The 24,360-nt window shown below is 47.5% G+C and overlaps 1 protein-coding gene across 5 annotated transcripts in view; it reads right to left on the bottom strand.

The window, feature by feature from the left end:
* LOC135011413 (retinol dehydrogenase 7-like) overlaps nucleotides 1–24,360 on the bottom strand; it is a 156,988-nt gene that overhangs the window by 88,307 nt on the left and 44,321 nt on the right. For all 5 annotated transcript variants that reach the window (XM_063952461.1, XM_063952459.1, XM_063952458.1 and 2 more), the window contains one exon: nucleotides 7,136–7,470. In XM_063952461.1, the coding sequence (XP_063808531.1) occupies nucleotides 7,136–7,470 (335 nt within the window). The remainder of the gene's footprint in view (nucleotides 1–7,135; nucleotides 7,471–24,360) is intronic.

The following is a 24,360-nucleotide window of genomic DNA, read 5'->3' as shown; positions in this document are numbered from 1 at the left end:
GAAGGATGACAGTCATGTGAACTCCTAGGCCATGTAGCGCACTGAACAAAGCACATGCTAAAGTCCCCTACACAACAGTTTCTAGGGGTGTTCAGGGGAATTTCAGTAGTGGGATATCACACATCCCCCTTCCTTGTGAGACCACACACCTTTTTGAGACACATGCTATTCCTTTATGAGTTATGGGCGGGAGGGTGCAAAATTTTAGTTTGCAGGGGGCACCAAACACCCTAGCATTGACCGAGATGGAGAATAGTGAAGTTCTTACTAGTAAGAGCTTACAATCTAAAATAGAGTGACCATATTATCCTTTTTACCTGAGACACTTATGGATTACACAGGTTCTGTGGCTGGCTGACTTCAAGCCTACATTTCAGCTGGTTTTAATCAGCCACAGAACCTGTGTAATCCATGAGTGTCGCAGGTAAAAGGTATAATATGGTCACTCTATCTAAAGTGAGGGGTCAAAGCCAGGACAGTAGGATCAGATAGAGACTATATAGAAGTAGACCCAGGTGGGAGTAAACCTTGGTACACACTGTCAGATTTTTTTGGTTGTCCCAACAATTAGGGCAATTTTTCACAAAACTGAAGGCTCCAATATCTGGGCTACAGTACACATTAAGCAATTTTTGCTTCAAGTGACATTTGTGCCACACCACACTGAATTTGCATGTGTCTCCCCACAATGAGGATGAGGTAGTCGTAAAAAATGTAGGAAATATGGTCAGATTATTGAGAATGCTCACACACTGTAGTAAATATGGAGATTGTGGCAGAGATTTTTCCGTCCTGCCAAGAAGTTCAGATAATCAAATGGTCATGTTTGTGGGCATGATTTGTCAAAGTTATTGGGGAAATACCGAAACAAAAATTATTCACACACACTATACAATAAATCAGGCTGATCTCCCAATTACTGGCAAATCAGCCCAATAATTGTATAGTGTGCACTTAGCTAAAGTTTGGGTGGAGTCTGGTCAGGCAGAGCAGGGAGTTCCTTAAGTGGAGAGAATCACAGACAGGAGATATTTTAGAGACATAAGCAGGGCCATCTTTTCATATGGGCTCAATGGGCAGTTGATGAAGGGTCATAAGAGTATAAGGGCCCTAGGCTGATAGCTGAGGGTCCCCTTTTTCCAGGGGTACAAGATTTTTGAAAATCAGCCCTGGGGAACTGCAGATAGCCAACTTCAAAGCAATGGTCCCCATCTGAGCTTATTAATTGCTCTTCCCAGCCAGATATCTTGGGTTCTATCTAACTTAGATTTTTTTTACTGAGGGTATACTCCAAAAGCTGGGACTCTCCCCTTTCAGTGGACACTGGCAGCTTGTCTCTACTATGCCCAGAACCAGAGTTATCAGCCTTCCAGCAGCCAGTCCCTGCTCCAGCTCAACAAGCCTGGTATGCAGTTTATAATTGATGGATTGCTCTGGCTTCTGAACTCTGATCCCCAAGTCCCCAGTACCTCCTGAGAGGTGGGGCTCTCTAGTTTTTAAGCTAAGAAATCGATTTGCAGGAACTGGAGAGATCTGCGGTCAAGCAAGCTGCCCTCCCACAAGAAAATGATGACTGTTAAGCCCACTTCACTATACACCTCTTCCCTTGTGTATTAAACTCCTCCTACCAACCTGGAAGTCATGTACTGGGGCCCCTTTATTCAGCCCAATGCCCTGCTCTACAATTTAGTGTTCTCCCTTCCGCCCTATCTCCCACCATCTGTGCAGTAAAGGAGTAATTAGCAGAAATGACTGCTCCAGGTCCAACATGCTGAGCGGAAGAAAGAACACCCCCTACCACCCGTGGGACATTAAAGCTGTCGCTCATAGCACCCCCCACCCCTACCATTGGAGGATCCTGTAGGGGCCCCAGGGCACTGCTTTGCCCAGGGGCCTACACTACGGTTAAGACAGCCATGAGCAAAGCAAAAGGTGGTAATCAGAAGGGAGGAGAGCTATAGGCCAGAGGCAGAACAGATAACTTGAGGGGATCCGGTTACCATACAGGTGGTCGGGATGCCGGCAGTCTGAAGTCCATTGCCAGGAACCAACATTGCTCACACTGACGGTACTGGAATCCGAACTGTCCACATCCCAATCGTAAGTATGCCAGGGATGGTTAGAGTTAGGCTGCAGGTGTAGGGGTGTTAGGTTTAGGCACTAGATGGAGGTATATGGTTAAGCTGCAGTGGTGAAGGTTAGGGTTAGGCTGAGGGGGGTGGGTTAAGGATCGGCACTAAAAAGGAGGGTTAAGCACTAAGGGGGAGGGCTAGGATTAGGCTGCAGGGGAGAGGGTTACGTTGCAGGAAGGTAGGGTTAGGGGGTTGAGGGGGAGGTTAGTATACTTCTCTAAAAGGTGTCAGAATGCTGAACTTCGGGATGCCACTATTGGTCCTCTGGCCGCCGGCATCATAAGCCGCCGAGACCCCGATACCATCCCAACATGAGTTGTACTGGTGAGTTATACTGTGTGTGTGTGTGTGTGTGTGTGTGTGTGTGTGTGTGGTGTGTGTGTGTGTGTGTATATATATATATATATATATATACACTGTGTGTGTGTGTGTATATATACACAGTTATGAAGCTATGGCACTCTGATTTCAATGGAGCCTGGGTGCCTTCCTTACATTTATATAGCCAGTGGTCTCCTATGTGCAGCTTATGGTCCCCACTTTTTTCTGGCTGACTGGTGGTAAGGCTCCTCAGTACTCACTCAGTGCATGCTGCAGCTCTCGTACTTCCAATGCCCACACAGCTCCCTCCCTGTTTCCTATCCCTCCCCGCACTCCCTGCAATCAGTGGGCCTAATTCAGGTTGGATCGCAAAACGTGATCTAACTGCAAAAATTACAAAAAAAAAGGGGGCGCATCACAGCTCCCATCCTGCGCATGCGCCCGCATTTTCTGCGGGGGGGCAGAAAATGCGATCACCTCTGCCTGTCAATCAGGCAGAGGCGGTCGCGTGGCGGAGGGGGCAGCAACGCTCAGTTTCCTAGGCGGAGACAGAGCGTTGTGGAGGCGGAGGCGGCCAAATGGGGCTGGCGGTGTTGAAATGGGGGGAGCGGGCGTGATCGCAGCGGCTGCATGACGTCAGTCGCAGCCGCTGCGATCAGAAACATGTTGCCGGGCCTCCTGCTGCGCCTTAATTTCTGCTATCAAGCAGAAATTGCGATGTGGTCGCAATTTCTTCTTGATGAAGGGGGTAGGCGGCGGTTAGCATGCTGGGCGGCCTTGCCCTGTGATGGGTGACCCCCAGCATGCGAACAAAAGGATTGCAAATCCTTACTGAATCAACTCCAGTGTGCGGTACTGCCTTGGAGGGTGATGATTGATCTCATCACCCTTCATTAAACTGATGATGCTGTGGCTGCAGGTCTCCCGTTGGTGTTGGTACCCCCCCATCCTCACCGAACCCTGGTGCAATGAACCAGCTGCACCCTTGCTGCTCCTGACACTGACCCAGTTACAGAGTTTCTTCTGATAACAGATTTTTGAATTTGCAAAAGCTGGGACGGATTGGGAACTAAAAGAGGCCCTGGAAAAATTTCTAGAAGTGGCCTCACATGGGCGGCACCAAATGAACTGTAGGCGGGACAAACAACAAAGTAGGCAGGATAAGTACATCACTACACTTGTCGTGGCCCCAACACTCACAGACCTTTAACCCGCAGTAACCCCAAACCTCCATATTCCAAATAAAACCCAGCCACTACCACCGAGACTGAACACAGAACCCAAAACCTCCAGCAAATAGACACACAATCATTAAAACAAAGAGACCAAATTCACTGCCCAAATATCACAAATATCCTCACTCCCCACCTAGGGAGCCAGGAATCACCCCACAAATTGGATTAAACCCAGTTAATACCAACTCCTGATCCTTTACCGGGGCTGGCACACACACAGGACTGGGTACAGGAGCAGGGGCTGGCACACACACAGGGCTGGGTACAGGAGCAGGGGCTGGCACACACACAGGGCTGGGTACAGGAGCAGGGGCTGGCACACACACAGGGCTGGGTACAGGAGCAGGGGTTGGCACACACAGGGCTGGGTGACGGAGCAAGGGATGGCACACACACAAGGCTGGGTGCAGGAGCAGGGGCTGGCACACACACAAGGCTGGGTGCAGGGGCTGGCACACACACAGGGCTGGGTACAGGAGCAGGGACTGGCACACACACAGGGCTGGGTACAGGAGCAGGGGTTGGCACACACAGGGCTGGGTGACGGAGCAAGGGATGGCACACACACAAGGCTGGGTGCAGGAGCAGGGGCTGGCACACACACAGGGCTGGGTAGAGAAGCAGGGGCTGGCACACTTACAGGGCTGGGTAGAGGAGTAGGGGCTGGCACACATACAAGGCTGGGTAGAGAAGCAGGGGCTGGCACACATACAGGGCTGGGTAGTGAAGCAGGGGCTGGCAAACATACAGGGCTGGGTAGAGAAACAGGGTCTGGCACACAAACAGGGCTGGGAAGAGGAGCAGGGGCTGGGTACAGGAGAGGGGGCTTATACACACACAGGGCTGGAATACACACAGGGCTGAGTATAGGAGCAGAGGCTGGGTACAGGAGCAGGGGCTGGGTACAGGAGAGGGGCTGGCACACACCTGAGTACAGGATAGGGGCTGGCACACATACAGGGCTGGGTACAGGAGAGGGGCTGGCACAGGAGAGGGCTGGCGCACACACACACACACACACACACACACACACACAGGGCTGGGTACAGGAGAGGGGCTGAGAACAGGAGCAGGGGCTGGGTACAGGAGAGGTTTCTGGCACACACAGGACCCCCCACCCTTCCTTCCTACCTGGGTAGGGGAGAAGTGTTTGTTACACTGGGCTGTGCTCCCCTAATCCAGCCATCATTGTACCTCTTTGCGGTATTCCATGTTTAGGTCTTTTGCATAGGGATGGCCATCGATGATTCGAAATCATCGATGATCTATAGCCAATGTTGAATACTTTTACCATCGATGGTGTATAACCAGATGGTTATACACCATCGATGGTAGCTGTATGCACAATGGTTTTTACCCCCACCTTTCAATTTTGGGGCTGCATGTTGCTGCACAGGGCTGCATACCCTCCAACTGTACCTTTTTTTATAGTCTGTACCGATTTTTGGCTCACCAAACTTCCATTGAAAGTCTAGGAACCGTGGCCACGCCCCCTTTTCTAATTTTTATACATTTTTATGTGTAAAATGTTGGAGGGGATGGGACTGCTAGGCTGCGCAGCCTCTAGCTCAAAGAGCCGGGAATGTGATGTCCTTCTTCTTTAAGAGGCTGAGCTGTAACTCACAGCTCAGCCCCGCCCCCGGATTTTACGCATCAGAAGAGCAACCAGCCACCAGAGCCGGCCCTAGCCAATTTGATGCCCTAGGCAAAATTTTGTCTGGTGCCCCCTAGCTCCGCCGCTAGTTCTGCATCTGTACCTGCAACACTCAGGTAGTGGGGCCCAGCGGGGGGTTACCCTGTGGGCCAGTTCAACTCTGCACAATGCCACACAGTAATGACCATAATACATATAATTCCACACAGTAAAGGAACCTTACACATATGCCCCACATTAGTAATGCCCATAATACACATAATGCCACACAGTAATGCACCTTACACATATGCCCCACATTAGTAATGCCCATAATACACATATACTGCCACAGATACTGCCACACTTGCTGGTTATACAAAAAGATCAGTATCAAACATGTAGAAACTGTCCATTCTCTTCACTATTCAGTGTGTTTGCTGGTGTCTGTTACTCCCGTTAACTGCATGCCCTTTACTTTATACTGTGGGAGCTAAATGCTCTGCCCTCCAGTCTGATGTGTCCAAAAGTCACGCTGCACTGATGTTTCATATAGAAATAGCACAACGCAACTTACTGACCATGTTACAGTGCTAGATGGCAGGGGAATTTTACGGTATGGACTGACTAGGAAATAAAGTGTGGGGAGAACACTGCCCATGTTATGTCCCTGCAGACACCTGGGGTTTGCACAGGGATAAGGGACACACACAGGATGGCAGGGTCCCCCTCCCCCATGTGCACAAGCAGTATAGGTGATGTCAGGTTTCTGTGAAGCAGTCTTCCAAAATACACGTGTTATCATAAGAAGCCATCCAGTAATAACCTTATATAGTCAGTGAAAATGTCACAGGTCCAGGAATTGCAGTTACCAGGCTTCTGCTGTCTGTCTGAGGTCTCACAAGTCAGGGGCATTCAAGCATGTCAGAGGAAGTTTAAGGCACAGTGTGCATTTTTTTTGACAAATGTAAACAGCAGTGTATACAAGTACTGATTGAATACATTTGGAAAGTAACAGTTAGTTTGTGGACTGTCCCTCTCAGCATGAGATGCTGCAGGAACATGCTTGGATGCCCCTAGACATGCTTGAATGCACACATGCGCATAAACACCGATGGTAAAAACCATCGATGGCTATGCAAAGGATACATAACTGCCATCAATGGTTTATCTCACCATCGGCATCGATGGTAACCATTGATGGCAGTAGCTCCGATGGCCATCCTTACTTTTGCAGCTCCGTGCCTGTGTCCGGCAGCACTTACTCAGCCTTAGGCAGGAAGTTAAACTTAAACACACATGACACTTCCTGTATAGCTTGAGGCTGAGCAGTGGTTGTGCTGTCAGTGCTGCCGACGGCCACTAGGTAGCTCTGCGGGTTATAGGCAGCAAAAAAAAAGTCACTCAGCCGAAGGCCGGCCCTGCAGTAGTGTCGGCCTTCTGGGAATCTCCCCGGTAAATCATATGGCCAGTCCACCCCTGAACAAAAGGATAATGTAATTTCCTACAGTGCTTCCAAATGAGAGAGAAATACATTAGGGGGAATGTAATAGGGTGTGAGAATCAGAAAGTGAGAGATTTTGTGAGAGTTCTCTCTGGCAATCCTTTACATAGCAAAACCAGGTTCATTCTACCATGTAAATGATTACCACTTTAAAAAAACAGAATTCTCACAAAATCTCTCCCTTTCTGATTCTCACACCCGATTACATTCTCCCTAATATATCAAATATTTACAGCATATAAACACCTAAAAATTATTACTGAGTACATTTGCACTTTCTACTATACATTAAGTTGATAAACATCATCACCTGCATTTCCAACAGTGATTGATACCCAATTGGCAGCAGAGCTCACACTTTTGCTGTCAGTGATATCAAGTTTTAGTGTTTGTAGTCTGCTGGAGGTCTCTTTCTTCAGGGTCTCAGCTCCTGTATCCGTCAGACAGGCAGCCAGAACCCTCATTCCACGTTTGTCCAGCTGCTTCGCCAACATATTCCCAAATCCAGAGTCACACCCGGTGATGAAGACATATTTATCCGAGAGATTCTCCAGTATCTGACTCTGTCTGTACCATCTGTACAGGAGGATGAGGACCAACACCACCAGCACAGCGAGCCACATGATGAAGAATTCAGATTCTTTCCTGTAACATGAGTTTTTAATTTTCAGAATCTTTCTTTATACATATACTGCAATGTTAGAAAATTAAAATAAATAAAACAGGATAACAGTTCACATCAGAGCAGAATCTTCCCAGAACCAGAACAATACCAGGCCATGCAGGACTTTTTGTTCAAGAAATGGTAATATCATTATATAGAGATGTGCACTTGAAATTTTTCGGGTTTTGTGTTTTGGTTTTGGGTTCGGTTCCGCGGCCGTGATTTGGGTTCGACCGCGTTTTGGCAAAACCTCACCGAATTTTTTTTGTCGGATTCGGGTGTGTTTTGGATTCGGGTGTTTTTTTCAAAAAACACTAAAAAACAGCTTAAATCATAGAATTTGGGGGTCATTTTGATCCCAAAGTATTATTAACCTCAAAAACCATAATTTCCACTCATTTTCAGTCTATTCTGAATACCTCACACCTCACAATATTATTTTTAGTCCTAAAATTTGCACCGAGGTCGCTGGATGACTAAGCTAAGCGACCCTAGTGGCCGACACAAACACCTGGCCCATCTAGGAGTGGCACTGCAGTGTCACGCAGGATGGCCCTTCCAAAAAACACTCCCCAAACAGCACATGACGCAAAGAAGAAAAAAAGAGGCGCAATGAGGTAGCTGTGTGAGTAAGATAAGCGACCCTAGTGGCCGACACAAACACCTGGCCCATCTAGGAGTGGCACTGCAGTGTCACGCAGGATGGCCCTTCCAAAAAACACTCCCCAAACAGCACATGACGCAAAGAAGAAAAAAAGAGGCGCAATGAGGTAGCTGTGTGAGTAAGCTAAGCGACCCTAGTGGCCGACACAAACACCTGGCCCATCTAGGAGTGGCACTGCAGTGTCACGCAGGATGGCCCTTCCAAAAAACACTCCCCAAACAGCACATGACGCAAAGAAGAAAAAAAGAGGCGCAATGAGGTAGCTGTGTGAGTAAGCTAAGCGACCCTAGTGGCCGACACAAACACCTGGCCCATCTAGGAGTGGCACTGCAGTGTCACGCAGGATGGCCCTTCCAAAAAACACTCCCCAAACAGCACATGACGCAAAGAAGAAAAAAAGAGGCGCAATGAGGTAGCTGTGTGAGTAAGCTAAGCGACCCTAGTGGCCGACACAAACACCTGGCCCATCTAGGAGTGGCACTGCAGTGTCACGCAGGATGGCCCTTCCAAAAAACACTCCCCAAACAGCACACGACGCAAAGAAGAAAAAAAGAGGCGCAATGAGGTAGCTGTGTGAGTAAGCTAAGCGACCCTAGTGGCCGACACAAACACCTGGCCCATCTAGGAGTGGCACTGCAGTGTCACGCAGGATGGCCCTTCCAAAAAACACTCCCCAAACAGCACATGACGCAAAGAAGAAAAAAAGAGGCGCAATGAGGTAGCTGTGTGAGTAAGCTAAGCGACCCTAGTGGCCGACACAAACACCTGGCCCATCTAGGAGTGGCACTGCAGTGTCACGCAGGATGGCCCTTCCAAAAAACACTCCCCAAACAGCACATGACGCAAAGAAGAAAAAAAGAGGCGCAATGAGGTAGCTGTGTGAGTAAGCTAAGCGACCCTAGTGGCCGACACAAACACCTGGCCCATCTAGGAGTGGCACTGCAGTGTCACGCAGGATGGCCCTTCCAAAAAACACTCCCCAAACAGCACATGACGCAAAGAAGAAAAAAAGAGGCGCAATGAGGTAGCTGTGTGAGTAAGCTAAGCGACCCTAGTGGCCGACACAAACACCTGGCCCATCTAGGAGTGGCACTGCAGTGTCACGCAGGTTGGCCCTTCCAAAAAACACTCCCCAAACAGCACATGACGCAAAGAAGAAAAAAAGAGGCGCAATGAGGTAGCTGTGTGAGTAAGATAAGCGACCCTAGTGGCCGACACAAACACCTGGCCCATCTAGGAGTGGCACTGCAGTGTCACGCAGGATGGCCCTTCCAAAAAACACTCCCCAAACAGCACATGACGCAAAGAAGAAAAAAAGAGGCGCAATGAGGTAGCTGTGTGAGTAAGCTAAGCGACCCTAGTGGCCGACACAAACACCTGGCCCATCTAGGAGTGGCACTGCAGTGTCACGCAGGATGGCCCTTCCAAAAAACACTCCCCAAACAGCACATGACGCAAAGAAGAAAAAAAGAGACGCAATGAGGTAGCTGTGTGAGTAAGCTAAGCGACCCTAGTGGCCGACACAAACACCTGGCCCATCTAGGAGTGGCACTGCAGTGTCACGCAGGATGGCCCTTCCAAAAAACACTCCCCAAACAGCACATGACGCAAAGAAGAAAAAAAGAGGCGCAATGAGGTAGCTGTGTGAGTAAGCTAAGCGACCCTAGTGGCCGACACAAACACCTGGCCCATCTAGGAGTGGCACTGCAGTGTCACGCAGGATGGCCCTTCCAAAAAACACTCCCCAAACAGCACATGACGCAAAGAAGAAAAAAAGAGGCGCAATGAGGTAGCTGTGTGAGTAAGCTAAGCGACCCTAGTGGCCGACACAAACACCTGGCCCATCTAGGAGTGGCACTGCAGTGTCACGCAGGATGGCCCTTCCAAAAAACACTCCCTAAACAGCACATGACGCAAAGAAGAAAAAAAGAGGCGCAATGAGGTAGCTGTGTGAGTAAGCTAAGCGACCCTAGTGGCCGACACAAACACCTGGCCCATCTAGGAGTGGCACTGCAGTGTCACGCAGGATGGCCCTTCCAAAAAACACTCCCCAAACAGCACATGACGCAAAGAAGAAAAAAAGAGGCGCAATGAGGTAGCTGTGTGAGTAAGCTAAGCGACCCTAGTGGCCGACACAAACACCTGGCCCATCTAGGAGTGGCACTGCAGTGTCACACAGGATGGCCCTTCCAAAAAACACTCCCCAAACAGCACATGACGCAAAGAAGAAAAAAAGAGGCGCAATGAGGTAGCTGTGTGAGTAAGCTAAGCGACCCTAGTGGCCGACACAAACACCTGGCCCATCTAGGAGTGGCACTGCAGTGTCACGCAGGATGGCCCTTCCAAAAAACACTCCCCAAACAGCACATGACGCAAAGAAGAAAAAAAGAGGCGAAATGAGGTAGCTGTGTGAGTAAGCTAAGCGACCCTAGTGGCCGACACAAACACCTGGCCCATCTAGGAGTGGCACTGCAGTGTCACGCAGGATGGCCCTTCCAAAAAACACTCCCCAAACAGCACATGACGCAAAGAAGAAAAAAAGAGGCGCAATGAGGTAGCTGTGTGAGTAAGCTAAGCGACCCTAGTGGCCGACACAAACACCTGGCCCATCTAGGAGTGGCACTGCAGTGTCACGCAGGATGGCCCTTCCAAAAAACACTCCCCAAACAGCACATGACGCAAAGAAGAAAAAAAGAGGCGCAATGAGGTAGCTGTGTGAGTAAGCTAAGCGACCCTAGTGGCCGACACAAACACCTGGCCCATCTAGGAGTGGCACTGCAGTGTCACGCAGGATGGCCCTTCCAAAAAACACTCCCCAAACAGCACATGACGCAAAGAAGAAAAAAAGAGGCGCAATGAGGTAGCTGTGTGAGTAAGATAAGCGACCCTAGTGGCCGACACAAACACCTGGCCCATCTAGGAGTGTCACTGCAGTGTCACGCAGGATGGCCCTTCCAAAAAACACTCCCCAAACAGCACATGACGCAAAGAAGAAAAAAAGAGGCGCAATGAGGTAGCTGTGTGAGTAAGCTAAGCGACCCTAGTGGCCGACACAAACACCTGGCCCATCTAGGAGTGGCACTGCAGTGTCACGCAGGATGGCCCTTCCAAAAAACACTCCCCAAACAGCACATGACGCAAAGAAGAAAAAAAGAGGCGCAATGAGGTAGCTGTGTGAGTAAGATAAGCGACCCTAGTGGCCGACACAAACACCTGGCCCATCTAGGAGTGTCACTGCAGTGTCACGCAGGATGGCCCTTCCAAAAAACACTCCCCAAACAGCACATGACGCAAAGAAGAAAAAAAGAGGCGCAATGAGGTAGCTGTGTGAGTAAGATAAGCGACCCTAGTGGCCGACACAAACACCTGGCCCATCTAGGAGTGGCACTGCAGTGTCACGCAGGATGGCCCTTCCAAAAAACACTCCCCAAACAGCACATGATGCTAAGAAGAAAAAAAGAGGCGCAATGAGGTAGCTGTGTGAGTAAGCTAAGCGACCCTAGTGGCCGACACAAACACCTGGCCCATCTAGGAGTGGCACTGCAGTGTCACGCAGGATGGCCCTTCCAAAAAACACTCCCCAAACAGCACATGACGCAAAGAAGAAAAAAAGAGGCGCAATGAGGTAGCTGTGTGAGTAAGATGAGCGACCCTAGTGGCCGACACAAACACCTGGCCCATCTAGGAGTGTCACTGCAGTGTCACGCAGGATGGCCCTTCCAAAAAACACTCCCCAAACAGCACATGACGCAAAGAAGAAAAAAAGAGGCGCAATGAGGTAGCTGTGTGAGTAAGCTAAGCGACCCTAGTGGCCGACACAAACACCTGGCCCATCTAGGAGTGGCACTGCAGTGTCACGCAGGATGGCCCTTCCAAAAAACACTCCCCAAACAGCACATGACGCAAATAAAAATGAAAGAAAAAAGAGGTGCAAGATGGAATTGTCCTTGGGCCCTCCCACCCACCCTTATGTTGTATAAACAGGACATGCACACTTTAACCAACCCATCATTTCAGTGACAGGGTCTGCCACACGACTGTGACTGAAATGACGGGTTGGTTTGGACCCCCACCGAAAAAGAAGCAATTAATCTCTCCTTGCACAAACTGGCTCTACAGAGGCAAGATGTCCACCTCATCATCATCCTCCGATATATCACCGTGTACATCCCGCTCCTCACAGATTATCAATTCGTCCCCACTGGAATCCACCATCTCAGCTCCCTGTGTACTTTGTGGAGGCAATTGCTGCTGGTCAATGTCTCCACGGAGGAATTGATTATAATTCATTTTAATGAACATCATCTTCTCCACATTTTCTGGAAGTAACCTCGTACGCCGATTGCTGATAAGGTGAGCGGCGGCACTAAACACTCTTTCGGAGTACACACTTGTGGGAGGGCAACTTAGGTAGAATAAAGCCAGTTTGTGCAAGGGCCTCCAAATTGCCTCTTTTTCCTGCCAGTATAAGTACGGACTGTCTGACGTGCCTACTTGGATGCGGTCACTCATATAATCCTCCACCATTCTTTCAATGGGGAGAGAATCATATGCAGTGACAGTAGACGACATGTCCGTAATCGTTGTCAGGTCCTTCAGTCCGGACCAGATGTCAGCATCAGCAGTCGCTCCAGACTGCCCTGCATCACCGCCAGCGGGTGGGCTCGGAATTCTGAGCCTTTTCCTCGCACCCCCAGTTGCGGGAGAATGTGAAGGAGGAGATGTTGACAGGTCGCGTTCAGCTTGACTTGACAATTTTGTCACCAGCAGGTCTTTGAACCCCAGCAGACTTGTGTCTGCCGGAAAGAGAGATCCAAGGTAGGTTTTAAATCTAGGATCGAGCACGGTGGCCAAAATGTAGTGCTCTGATTTCAACAGATTGACCACCCGTGAATCCTTGTTAAGCGAATTAAGGGCTCCATCCACAAGTCCCACATGCCTAGCGGAATCGCTCCCTTTTAGCTCCTCCTTCAATGCCTCCAGCTTCTTCTGCAAAAGCCTGATGAGGGGAATGACCTGACTCAGGCTGGCAGTGTCTGAACTGACTTCACGTGTGGCAAGTTCAAAAGGTTGCAGAACCTTGCACAACGTTGAAATCATTCTCCACTGCGCTTGAGACAGGTACATTCCACCTCCTATATCGTGCTCAATTGTATAGGCTTGAATGGCCTTTTGCTGCTCCTCCAACCTCTGAAGCATATATAGGGTTGAATTCCACCTCGTTACCACTTCTTGCTTCAGATGATGGCAGGGCAGGTTCAGGCGTTTTTGGCGGTGCTCCAGTCTTCTGTACGTGGTGCCTGTACGCCGAAAGTGTACCGCAATTCTTCTGGCCACCGACAGCATCTCTTGCACGCCCCTGACGTTTTTAAAAAAATTCTGCACCACCAAATTCAAGGTATGTGCAAAACATGGGACGTGCTGGAATTTGCCCATATTTAATGCACACACAATATTGCTGGCGTTGTCCGATGCCACAAATCCACTGGAGAGTCCAATTGGGGTAAGCCATCTTGCGATGATCTTCCTCAGTTGCCGTAAGAGGTTTTCAGCTGTGTGCGTATTCTGGAAACCGGTGATACAAAGCGTAGCCTGCCTAGGAAAGAGTTGGCGTTTGCGAGATGCTGCTACTGGTGCCGCCGCTGCTGTTCTTGCGGCGGGAGTCCATACATCTACCCAGTGGTCTGTCACAGTCATACAGTCCTGACCCTGCCCTGCTCCACTTGTCCACATGTCCGTGGTTAAGTGGACATTGGGTACAACTGCATTTTTTAGGACACTGGTGAGTCTTTTTCTGACGTCCGTGTACATTCTCGGTATCGCCTGCCTAGAGAAGTGGAACCTAGATGGTATTTGGTAATGGGGGCACACTACCTCAAGAAATTGTCTAGTTCCCTGTAAACTAATGGCGGATACCGGACGCACGTCTAACACCAACATAGTTGTCAAGGCCTCAGTTATCCGCTTTGCAACAGGATGACTGCTGTGATATTTCATCTTCCTCGCAAAGGACTGTTGGACAGTCAATTGCTTGGTGGAAGTAGTAAAAGTGGGCTTACGACTTCCCCTCTGGGATGACCATCGACTCCCAGCAGCAACAACAGCAGCGCCAGCAGCAGTAGGCGTTACACGCAAGGATGCATCGGAGGAATCCCAGGCAGGAGAGGACTCGTCAGAATTGCCAGTGACATGGCCTGCAGGACTATTGGCATTCCTGGGGAAGGAGGAAATTGACACTGAGGGAGTTGGTGGGGTGGTTTGCGTGAGCTTGGTTACAAGAGGAAGGGATTTACTGGTCAGTGGACTGCTTCCGCTGTCGCCCAAAGTTTTTGAACTTGTCACTGACTTATTATGAATGCGCTGCAGGTGACGTATAAGGGAGGATGTTCCGAGGTGGTTAACGTCCTTACCCCTACTTATTACAGCTTGACAAAGGCAACACACGGCTTGACAAATGTTGTCCGCATTTCTGGTGAAATACTTCCACACCGAAGAGCTGATTTTTTTGGTATTTTCACCAGGCATGTCAACGGCCCTATTCCTCCCACGGACAACAGGTGTCTCCCCGGGTGCCTGACTTAAACAAACCACCTCACCATCAGAATCCTCCTTGTCAATTTCCTCCCCAGCGCCAGCAACACCCATATCCTCCTCATCCTGGTGTACTTCAACACTGACATCTTCAATCTGACTATCAGGAACTGGACTGCGGGTGCTCCTTCCAGCACTTGCAGGGGGCGTGCAAATGGTGGAAGGCGCATGCTCTTCACGTCCAGTGTTGGGAAGGTCAGGCATCGCAACCGACACAATTGGACTCTCCTTGTGGATTTGGGATTTGGAAGAACGCACAGTTCTTTGCGGTGCTTTTGCCAGCTTGAGTCTTTTCATTTTTCTAGCGAGAGGCTGAGTGCTTCCATCCTCATGTGAAGCTGAACCACTAGCCATGAACATAGGCCAGGGCCTCAGCCGTTCCTTGCCACTCCGTGTGGTAAATGGCATATTGGCAAGTTTACGCTTCTCCTCCGACAATTTTATTTTAGATTTTGGAGTCCTTTTTTTACTGATATTTGGTGTTTTGGATTTTACATGCTCTGTACTATGACATTGGGCATCGGCCTTGGCAGACGACGTTGCTGGCATTTCATCGTCTCGGCCATGACTAGTGGCAGCAGCTTCAGCACAAGGTGGAAGTGGATCTTGATCTTTCCCTAATTTTGGAACCTCAACATTTTTGTTCTCCATATTTTAATAGGCACAACTAAAAGGCACCTCAGGTAAACAATGGAGATGGATGGATACTAGTATACTTATGGATGGACAAGCGACTGCCGACACAGAGGTAGCTACAGCCGTGGACTACCGTACTGTGTCTGCTGCTAATATAGACTGGATGATAATGAGATGAAATTAATATATATATATAATATCACTAGTACTGCAGCCGGACAGGTATATATATTTATTATGTAATGACTGATGACGGACCTGCTGGACACTGTCAGCTCAGCAGCACCGCAGACTGCTACAGTAAGCTACTATAGTAGTATGTATCAAGAAGAAAGAGAAAAAAAAAAACCACGGGTAGGTGGTATACAATTATGGATGGACCAGCGACTGCCGACACAGAGGTAGCTACAGCCGTGGACTACCGTACTGTGTCTGCTGCTAATATAGACTGGATTATAATGAGATGAAATTAATATATATATATATATAATATCACTAGTACTGCAGCCGGACAGGTATATATATTTATTATGTAATGACTGATGACGGACCTGCTGGACACTGTCAGCTCAGCAGCACCGCAGACTGCTACAGTAAGCTACTATAGTAGTATGTATCAAGAAGAAAGAGAAGAAAAAAAAACCACGGGTAGGTGGTATACAATTATGGATGGACCAGCGACTGCCGACACAGAGGTAGCTACAGCCGTGGACTACCGTACTGTGTCTGCTGCTAATATAGACTGGATGATAATGAGATGAAATTAATATATATATATATATATAATATCACTAGTACTGCAGCCGGACAGGTATATATATTTATTATGTAATGACTGATGACGGACCTGCTGGACACTGTCAGCTCAGCAGCACCGCAGACTGCTACAGTAAGCTACTATAGTAGTATGTATCAAGAAGAAAGAGAAAAAAAAAACACGGGTAGGTGGTATACAATTATGGATGGACCAGCGACTGCCGACACAGAGGTAGCTACAGCCGTGGACTACCGTACTGTGTCTGCTGCTAATATAGACTGGATGATAATGAGATGAAATTAATATATATATATATATATATAATATCACTAGTACTACAGCCGGACAGGTATATATATTTATTATGTAATGACTGATGACGGACCTGCTGGACACTGTCAGCTCAGCAGCACCGCAGACTGCTACAGTAAGCTACTATAGTAGTATGTATCAAGAAGAAAGAGAAAAAAAAACCACGGGTAGGTGGTATACAATTATGGATGGACCAGCGACTGCCGACACAGAGGTAGCTACAGCCGTGGACTACCGTACTGTGTCTGCTGCTAATATAGACTGGATGATAATGAGATGAAATTAATATATATATATATATTTAATATCACTAGTACTGCAGCCGGACAGGTATATATATTTATTATGTAATGACTGATGACGGACCTGCTGGACACTGTCAGCTCAGCAGCACCGCAGACTGCTACAGTAAGCTACTATAGTAGTATGTATCAAGAAGAAAGAGAAAAAAAAAAAACACGGGTAGGTGGTATACAATTATGGATGGACCAGCGACTGCCGACACAGAGGTAGCTACAGCCGTGGACTACCGTACTGTGTCTGCTGCTAATATAGACTGGATGATAATGAGATGAAATTAATATATATATATAATATCACTAGTACTGCAGCCGGACAGGTATATATATTTATTATGTAATGACTGATGACGGACCTGCTGGACACTGTCAGCTCAGCAGCACCGCAGACTGCTACAGTAAGCTACTATAGTAGTATGTATCAAGAAGAAAGAGAAGAAAAAAAACCACGGGTAGGTGGTATACAATTATGGATGGACAAGCGACTGCCGACACAGAGGTAGCTACAGCCGTGGACTACCGTACTGTGTCTGCTGCTAATATAGACTGGATGATAATGAGATGAAATTAATATATATATATATATATATAATATCACTAGTACTGCAGCCGGACAGGTATATATATTTATTATGTAATGACTGATGACGGACCTGCTGGACACTGTCAGCTCAGCAGCACCGCAGACTGCTACAGTAAGCTACTATAGTAGTATGTATCAAGAAGAAAGAGAAAAAAAAAACCACGGGTAGGTGGTATACAATTATGGATGGACCAGCGACTGCCGACACAGAGGTAGCTACAGCCGTGGACTACCGTACTGTGTCTGCTGCTAATATAGACTGGATGATAATGAGATGAAATTAATATATATATATATATATAATATCACTAGTACTGCAGCCGGACAGGTATATATATTTATTATGTAATGACTGATGACGGACCTGCTGGACACTGTCAGCTCAGCAGCACCGCAGACTGCTACAGTAAGCTACTATAGTAGTATGTATCAAGAAGAAAGAGAAAAAAAAAACACGGGTAGGTGGTATACAATTATGGATGGACCAGCGACTGCCGACACAGAGGTAGCTACAGCCGTGGACTACCGTACTGTGTCTGCTGCTAATATAGACTGGATGATAATGAGATGAAATTAATATATATATATATATAATATCACTAGTACTACAGCCGGACAGGTATATATATTTATTATGTAATGACTGATGACGGACCTGCTGGACACTGTCAGCTCAGCAGCACCGCAGACTGCTACAGTAAGCTACTATAGTAGTATGTATCAAGAAGAAAGAGAAAAAAAAACCACGGGTAGGTGGTATACAATTATGGATGGACCAGCGACTGCCGACACAGAGGTAGCTACAGCCGTGGACTACCGTACTGTGTCTGCTGCTAATATAGACTGGATGATAATGAGATGAAATTAATATATATATATAATATCACTAGTACTGCAGCCGGACAGGTATATATATTTATTATGTAATGACTGATGACGGACCTGCTGGACACTGTCAGCTCAGCAGCACCGCAGACTGCTACAGTAAGCTACTATAGTAGTATGTATCAAGAAGAGAAGAAAAAAAACCACGGGTAGGTGGTATACAATTATGGATGGACAAGCGACTGGCGACACAGAGGTAGCTACAGCCGTGGACTACCGTACTGTGTCTGCTGCTAATATAGACTGGATGATAATGAGATGAAATTAATATATATATATATATATATATATATAATATCACTAGTACTGCAGCCGGACAGGTATATATATTTATTATGTAATGACTGATGACGGACCTGCTGGACACTGTCAGCTCAGCAGCACCGCAGACTGCTACAGTAAGCTACTATAGTAGTATGTATCAAGAAGAAAGAGAAAAAAAAAACCACGGGTAGGTGGTATACAATTATGGATGGACCAGCGACTGCCGACACAGAGGTAGCTACAGCCGTGGACTACCGTACTGTGTCTGCTGCTAATATAGACTGGATGATAATGAGATGAAATTAATATATATATATATATATATATATATAATATCACTAGTACTGCAGCCGGACAGGTATATATATTTATTATGTAATGACTGATGACGGACCTGCTGGACACTGTCAGCTCAGCAGCACCGCAGACTGCTACAGTAAGCTACTATAGTAGTATGTATCAAGAAGAAAGAGAGAAAAAAAAACCACGGGTAGGTGGTATACATATACAATTATATATATATTATATACAATTATATATATATATATATATATATATATATATTAAACTGGTGGTGATTAATTAAACTGGTGGTCAGGTCACTGGTCACACTATCAGCAACTTGCAAGTAGTACTCCTAAGCAGACAATCACAATATATACTGGTGGTCAGTGTGGTCACAATGGCAGTGTGGCACTCTGGCAGCAGAGTGCCAGCAAAAGTGTGCACTGTACATTAAAATATGTACTCCTGCTCTCAGACTCTAACTGCTCCCCACTGTCTCCCCCACAAGTCAGATATACAGTCACACTATCACTTCAGCAAGTAGTAGTACTCCTCCTAATGCTCCCCAAAATTACTAAAGTAAATAATACTGTGTCTCTCTCTACTCTAGTAGTCTCACTCTCTATAAACGGAGAGGACGCCAGCCACGTCCTCTCCCTATCAATCTCAATGCACGTGTGAAAATGGCGGCGACGCGCGGCTCCTTATATAGAATCCGAGTCTCGCGATAGAATCCGAGCCTCGCGAGAATCCGACAGCGGGATGATGACGTTCGGGCGCGCTCGGGTTAACCGAGCAAGGCGGGAAGATCCGAGTCGCTCGGACCCGTGTAAAAAAACTGAAGTTCGGGCGGGTTCGGTTTCCGAGGAACCGAACCCGCTCATCTCTAATATCATATCTCCCAACATGACCCTCTCCAGGAGGGACGCAATGCTCTGCTTCTGTACTTTTCTCTTAATGTATGATTGCCATCACCTGTTTTGAACAGGTTAATGGATAAGAAAGGTGTTTTAGCACAGGTGATGGCAATCATAAATTAAGAGGGAAGTCCAGGAGCAGATAATTCTGTCCCTCCTGGAGAGGGTTATGTTGGAAGGTATGTAATATTATTGGATGTACTTATTACTGATTGGTTTCAGAATTCTATGGTTATATTTTATATTAGAACTGAAATCTTGACAGGTATTTTATTTACCATTAATTTGTTTCCAAGTGAGAAAACTTCAATTCTATCTCCTGCAGAGGTTCAAACCAATCTGATTGAAGGATCTGCAACACCACATTAAGGTCCCATGGTGCCACTGGAGGCACAAATGGAGGCTGGATGTGCAGAACCTCTTTCAAGAACGTCTGAACTTCTGGAAAGGAGGCCAATTGTTTTTGAAATAAAACTGATAAGGCCGAAATCTGGACCTTGATTGACCCCAATCTAGGGCCCGCATCCACACCAGCCTGCAGAAAATGGAGAAAACGTCCCAACTCAAACTCTTCCATAGGAGCCTTCTTGGATTCACACCAAGACACATATTTTCTCCAAATACGGTGATAATGTTTAAACGTTACTCCTTTCCTGGCCTGAATACGAGTGGGGATGACTTCCTTGGGAATACCCTTTCGGGCTAGGATCCGGCGCTCAACAGCCATGCCGTCAAACGTAGCCGTGGCAAGTCTTGATACACACACGGCCTCTGCTAAAGTAGGTCCTCTCGAGGAGGAAGAGGCTGAGGATCTTCTATGAGCAACTCCTGAAGATCTGGAAACCAAACCCTCCTTGGCCAGTCTGGGGCAATGAAGATTGCTCGAACTCTTGTTCTTCTTATTATTTTGAGAACTTTTGGAATCAGTGGAAGTGGAGGGAAAACATATTCCGACCGAAACACCCACTGGGTCACCAGTGCATCCACTGCTATTCCTTGAGAGTCTCTTGACCTGGAACAATATCTCTGAAGCTTCTTGTTTAATCGAGATGTCATCATGTCTACTTGAGGAACTCCCCAAAGACTTGTCACCTCTGCGAAGACTTCTTGGTGGAGGCCCCACTCTCCTGTATGGAGATCGTGTCTGCTGAAGAAGTCTGCTTCCCAGTTGTCCACTCCCGGAATGAAAATTGCTGACAGAGCTCTTACATGTCTTTCTGCCCAGAGGAAAATCCTTGTCACCTCTGCCATTGCCGCTCTGCTTTTCGTTCTGCCTTGCCTGTTTATGTACGCGACTGCTGTTACATTGTCCGACTGGATCTGCACGGAATGATCTTGAAGAAGATGTACCGCTTATAGAAGGCCGTTGTAAATGGCTCTCAATTCCAGAACGTTTATGTGAAGGCAGGCTTCCTGACTTGACCATTTTCCTTGGAAGCTTTTCCCCTGTGTGACAGCTCCCCAGCCTCGGAGACTTGCATCCGTGGTTATTAGGACCCAGTCGTGAATCCCAAACCTGCGTCCCTCTAGTAGGTGAGAACTGTGTAGCCAAACAGGAGCGAAATCCTGGCTTTGGGGGACAGGATTATTCCGGTGCATGTGTAGGTCTCACTGGAATACTCTGGCATGAAATCGGCCAAACTGTATGGCCTCGTAGGCCACTACCATTTTCCCCAACAACCGAATGCATTGATGGATCAACACGCTTGTTGGTTTCAATATTTGTTTGACCATTTTCTGGATTTCCAGAGCTTTTTCCACTGGAAGAAATACTCTCCCAACTTCTATGTCCAGAATCATCCCTAAAAAGGATAATCTTGTCGTCGGTTCCAACTACGACTTTGGAAAATTAATGATCCAACCGTGTTGTTAGAGTATTGACAGGGAGAGTGCGATGTTCTGCACCAACTGTTCCCTGGATCTCGCTTTTATCAGGAGTTCATCCAGATAAGGATTATATTGACTCCTTTTTGATGAAGGAGGACCATAATCTCCTCCATCACCTTGGTGAATACCCTCGGTGCCGCGGAAAGTCCGATAGGCAACGTCTGGAACTGGTAACGCAATCCTGTACTGCGAATCTCAGATAAGCTTGGTGAGGAGGATAAATGGGAACATGCAAGTAAGCATCCTTTATGTCTACTAACACCATGAAGTCCCCCTCCTCCAGACTGGAAATCACTACCCTCAGGGATTCCACCTTGAACTTGAACCTTTTCAGGTAGAGATTCAGATTCTTCAGGTTTAAAATCAGTCTGACCGAGCCGCCCGGCTTCGGAACTACGAAGAGGCTTGAATAAAACCCTTCTCCTTGCTGTGACAAGGGTACCAGGACAATGACCTGATCCTGACAGAATTTTTGAATTGCCGTTTTTACTGCCTCTCTTTTTGGAAGAGAAGCTGGCAAGGTTGATTTGAAAAATCGGCATGGGGGGACGTCTTGAAACTCTAGTTTGTACCCATGGGACACTATTTGTAAGACCCATGGGTCCAGGCCAGATTAAATCCAGATTTGACTGAAAAGTTTCAGACATGCTCCCACCCGAGCGGACTCCCGCAAGAGAGCCCCAGCGTCATGCTGCAGATTTGGCAGAAGCAGGGGTGGACTTCTGCTCCTGCTCCTGCGATACGGGAGACGCTGCGGATTTCTTTCCTTTCCCAATTCCCCTACCTGCAAAAAAGGGGGAACCTTTGTCCTTTTTGTATTTGTTGGCCGAAAGGACTGCATGTGAGAATGATGTGTCTTTTTTGCCGGTGTAGGAGCATAAGGCAAGAATGTCGACTTACCTGCGGTAGCCGCCGAGACTAACGCATCCAGCCCATCACCAAACAAGGCCTCACCTTTATACGGGAGAGCCTCCATATTTCTTTTGGAATCTGCATCAGCATTCCACTGGCGAATCCACAGCGCCCTCCGAGCCGATACTGCCTTGGTAGCGGTTCTTGATCCCAGGAGACCAATATATTTCATAGTTTCTAGTACGTACGCAGCAGCGTCTTTGATATGACCTAACGTTAGGAGTATCTCATCTCCATCTATTGTTGTCAATGTCTAATGACAAGTTTTCTGACCACTTCTCACTACTCACCCACGCACAGACAATGGTAGGCCTGAGTAGTGTCCCATTGGCCACATCAATAGATCACCTCACTCACTTTGCCTGTCGGCTCCTTAAGTGAAGCCATTCCATGCGCAGGGAGAAACACCTTTTCTCTTTTATGACAGGGCCTTGTCTAAAATGCGGGGTGACGTCCACCTTTTAAGCTGCCTGAATTCCTTTTGGGAATCTGAAATTTATTTTCAAGTTAAATCAGACTCCCTCCAAGAGACTGTTCAACTCCTGAGGTGGAGGGAAAATTACATTACTTCTTTACTAAAGTAAACCCTCTCCTTGTGGTAAAAGAGGGGCTTCGTAACTTCTAACACCACCTTTATAGCTAAAACATGTTTTGAATGCTTTTTTGCTAATTTAGGACCTATTCCCCTGGAATCACTAGTGTCGACACAGGAAAAAGAGTCCGTGTCGGTATCAGTTTGTACTACTTGCAAATTTGTATGTGACCCAGAGGGGTCCCTGTGGATGAAAGGCAGAACTATTAAAAATCACATCTTCAACAGATTATATTCAGTTTTCTGTATGAGATTCAGTAGTGATTCACACTATCATGTAACCTTTCACCCAGTCAGGCTCTTGGTGTCATATTACACCTCTGTGTCTCTACCATGTCTTCCACAGAGGAAGAGATTCCCTGCCACAGACATGTCACACACGTGCTCAACCACACCACAGACACTCCGCGACTTATAGGGGATAGACCCACAGTAAAATATGTCAGAGGGACACAGATAGGATTTGCTAGTTCACAACCCAGCGCCAGTAACACAATGTCTGTGAACACAAAATGCCCATTGACATGCAGCGCTTTTATAATGCTAATCACACAATTATATAGCACCAAATTCACTGTGGGCCCCCCCCCTGTTTTGAACCCTGATACTTGTTCAGTAGTGGAGAAGGACCAGTGTTGTCTCTGCAGCCTGAGGAGAGAGAAAATGGCGCTGAGCAGTGTGCTGGCTGACTGAGGAGGAAGCTCCACTCTTCAATGGTGTGTTTCTCCTCAGCTTTTATGAGGTAATTTTTTTATACTGGCAGGGGGTAGGACTGTGCCTCAGCAACTTATGCCCCTTATTTATGCCAGTTTCCATAGGTTTCATGATGCCCAGGGCACCCCCCGCGCCCTGCACCCTGCAGTGCCTATGTATGTGTGGGCAACATGGCGCGCTGCGCTCCCGCCAGCTGCGTGGTACCTTTAGCCGTCACTTTCTTGATTGAAGATCTGTCTTCTAACACTCACCTGTCTTCTGACTTCTGGCTCTGTGACGGGGGTGACGGCATGCTGTGGGAGTGAGCATCTAGGCACGGCTAGCATTCAGTTTCCTTCAGGAGCTAATGGTGTCCTGTCAGCCAGAAGCAGAGCCATGAAACTCTTTAGGAAGTTGGTTCCTACTTCTGCCCCCTCAGTCCCATGAAGCAGGGAGACTGTTGCCAGCAGTTCTCCCTGAAAATAAAAAACCTAACATAAGTCTTTTCAGAGAAACTCAGTAGAGCTCCTCTGGAGTGCATCCAGTCTGCCTGGGCACATTTCTAAAACTGAGGTCTGGAGGAGGGGCATAGAG

Source organism: Pseudophryne corroboree, chromosome 2 (genome assembly GCF_028390025.1).
Source record: "Pseudophryne corroboree isolate aPseCor3 chromosome 2, aPseCor3.hap2, whole genome shotgun sequence".
In the NCBI taxonomy this organism is placed as follows: Eukaryota; Metazoa; Chordata; class Amphibia; order Anura; family Myobatrachidae; genus Pseudophryne; species Pseudophryne corroboree.
This window is presented reverse-complemented; position numbering and strand designations above follow the sequence as displayed.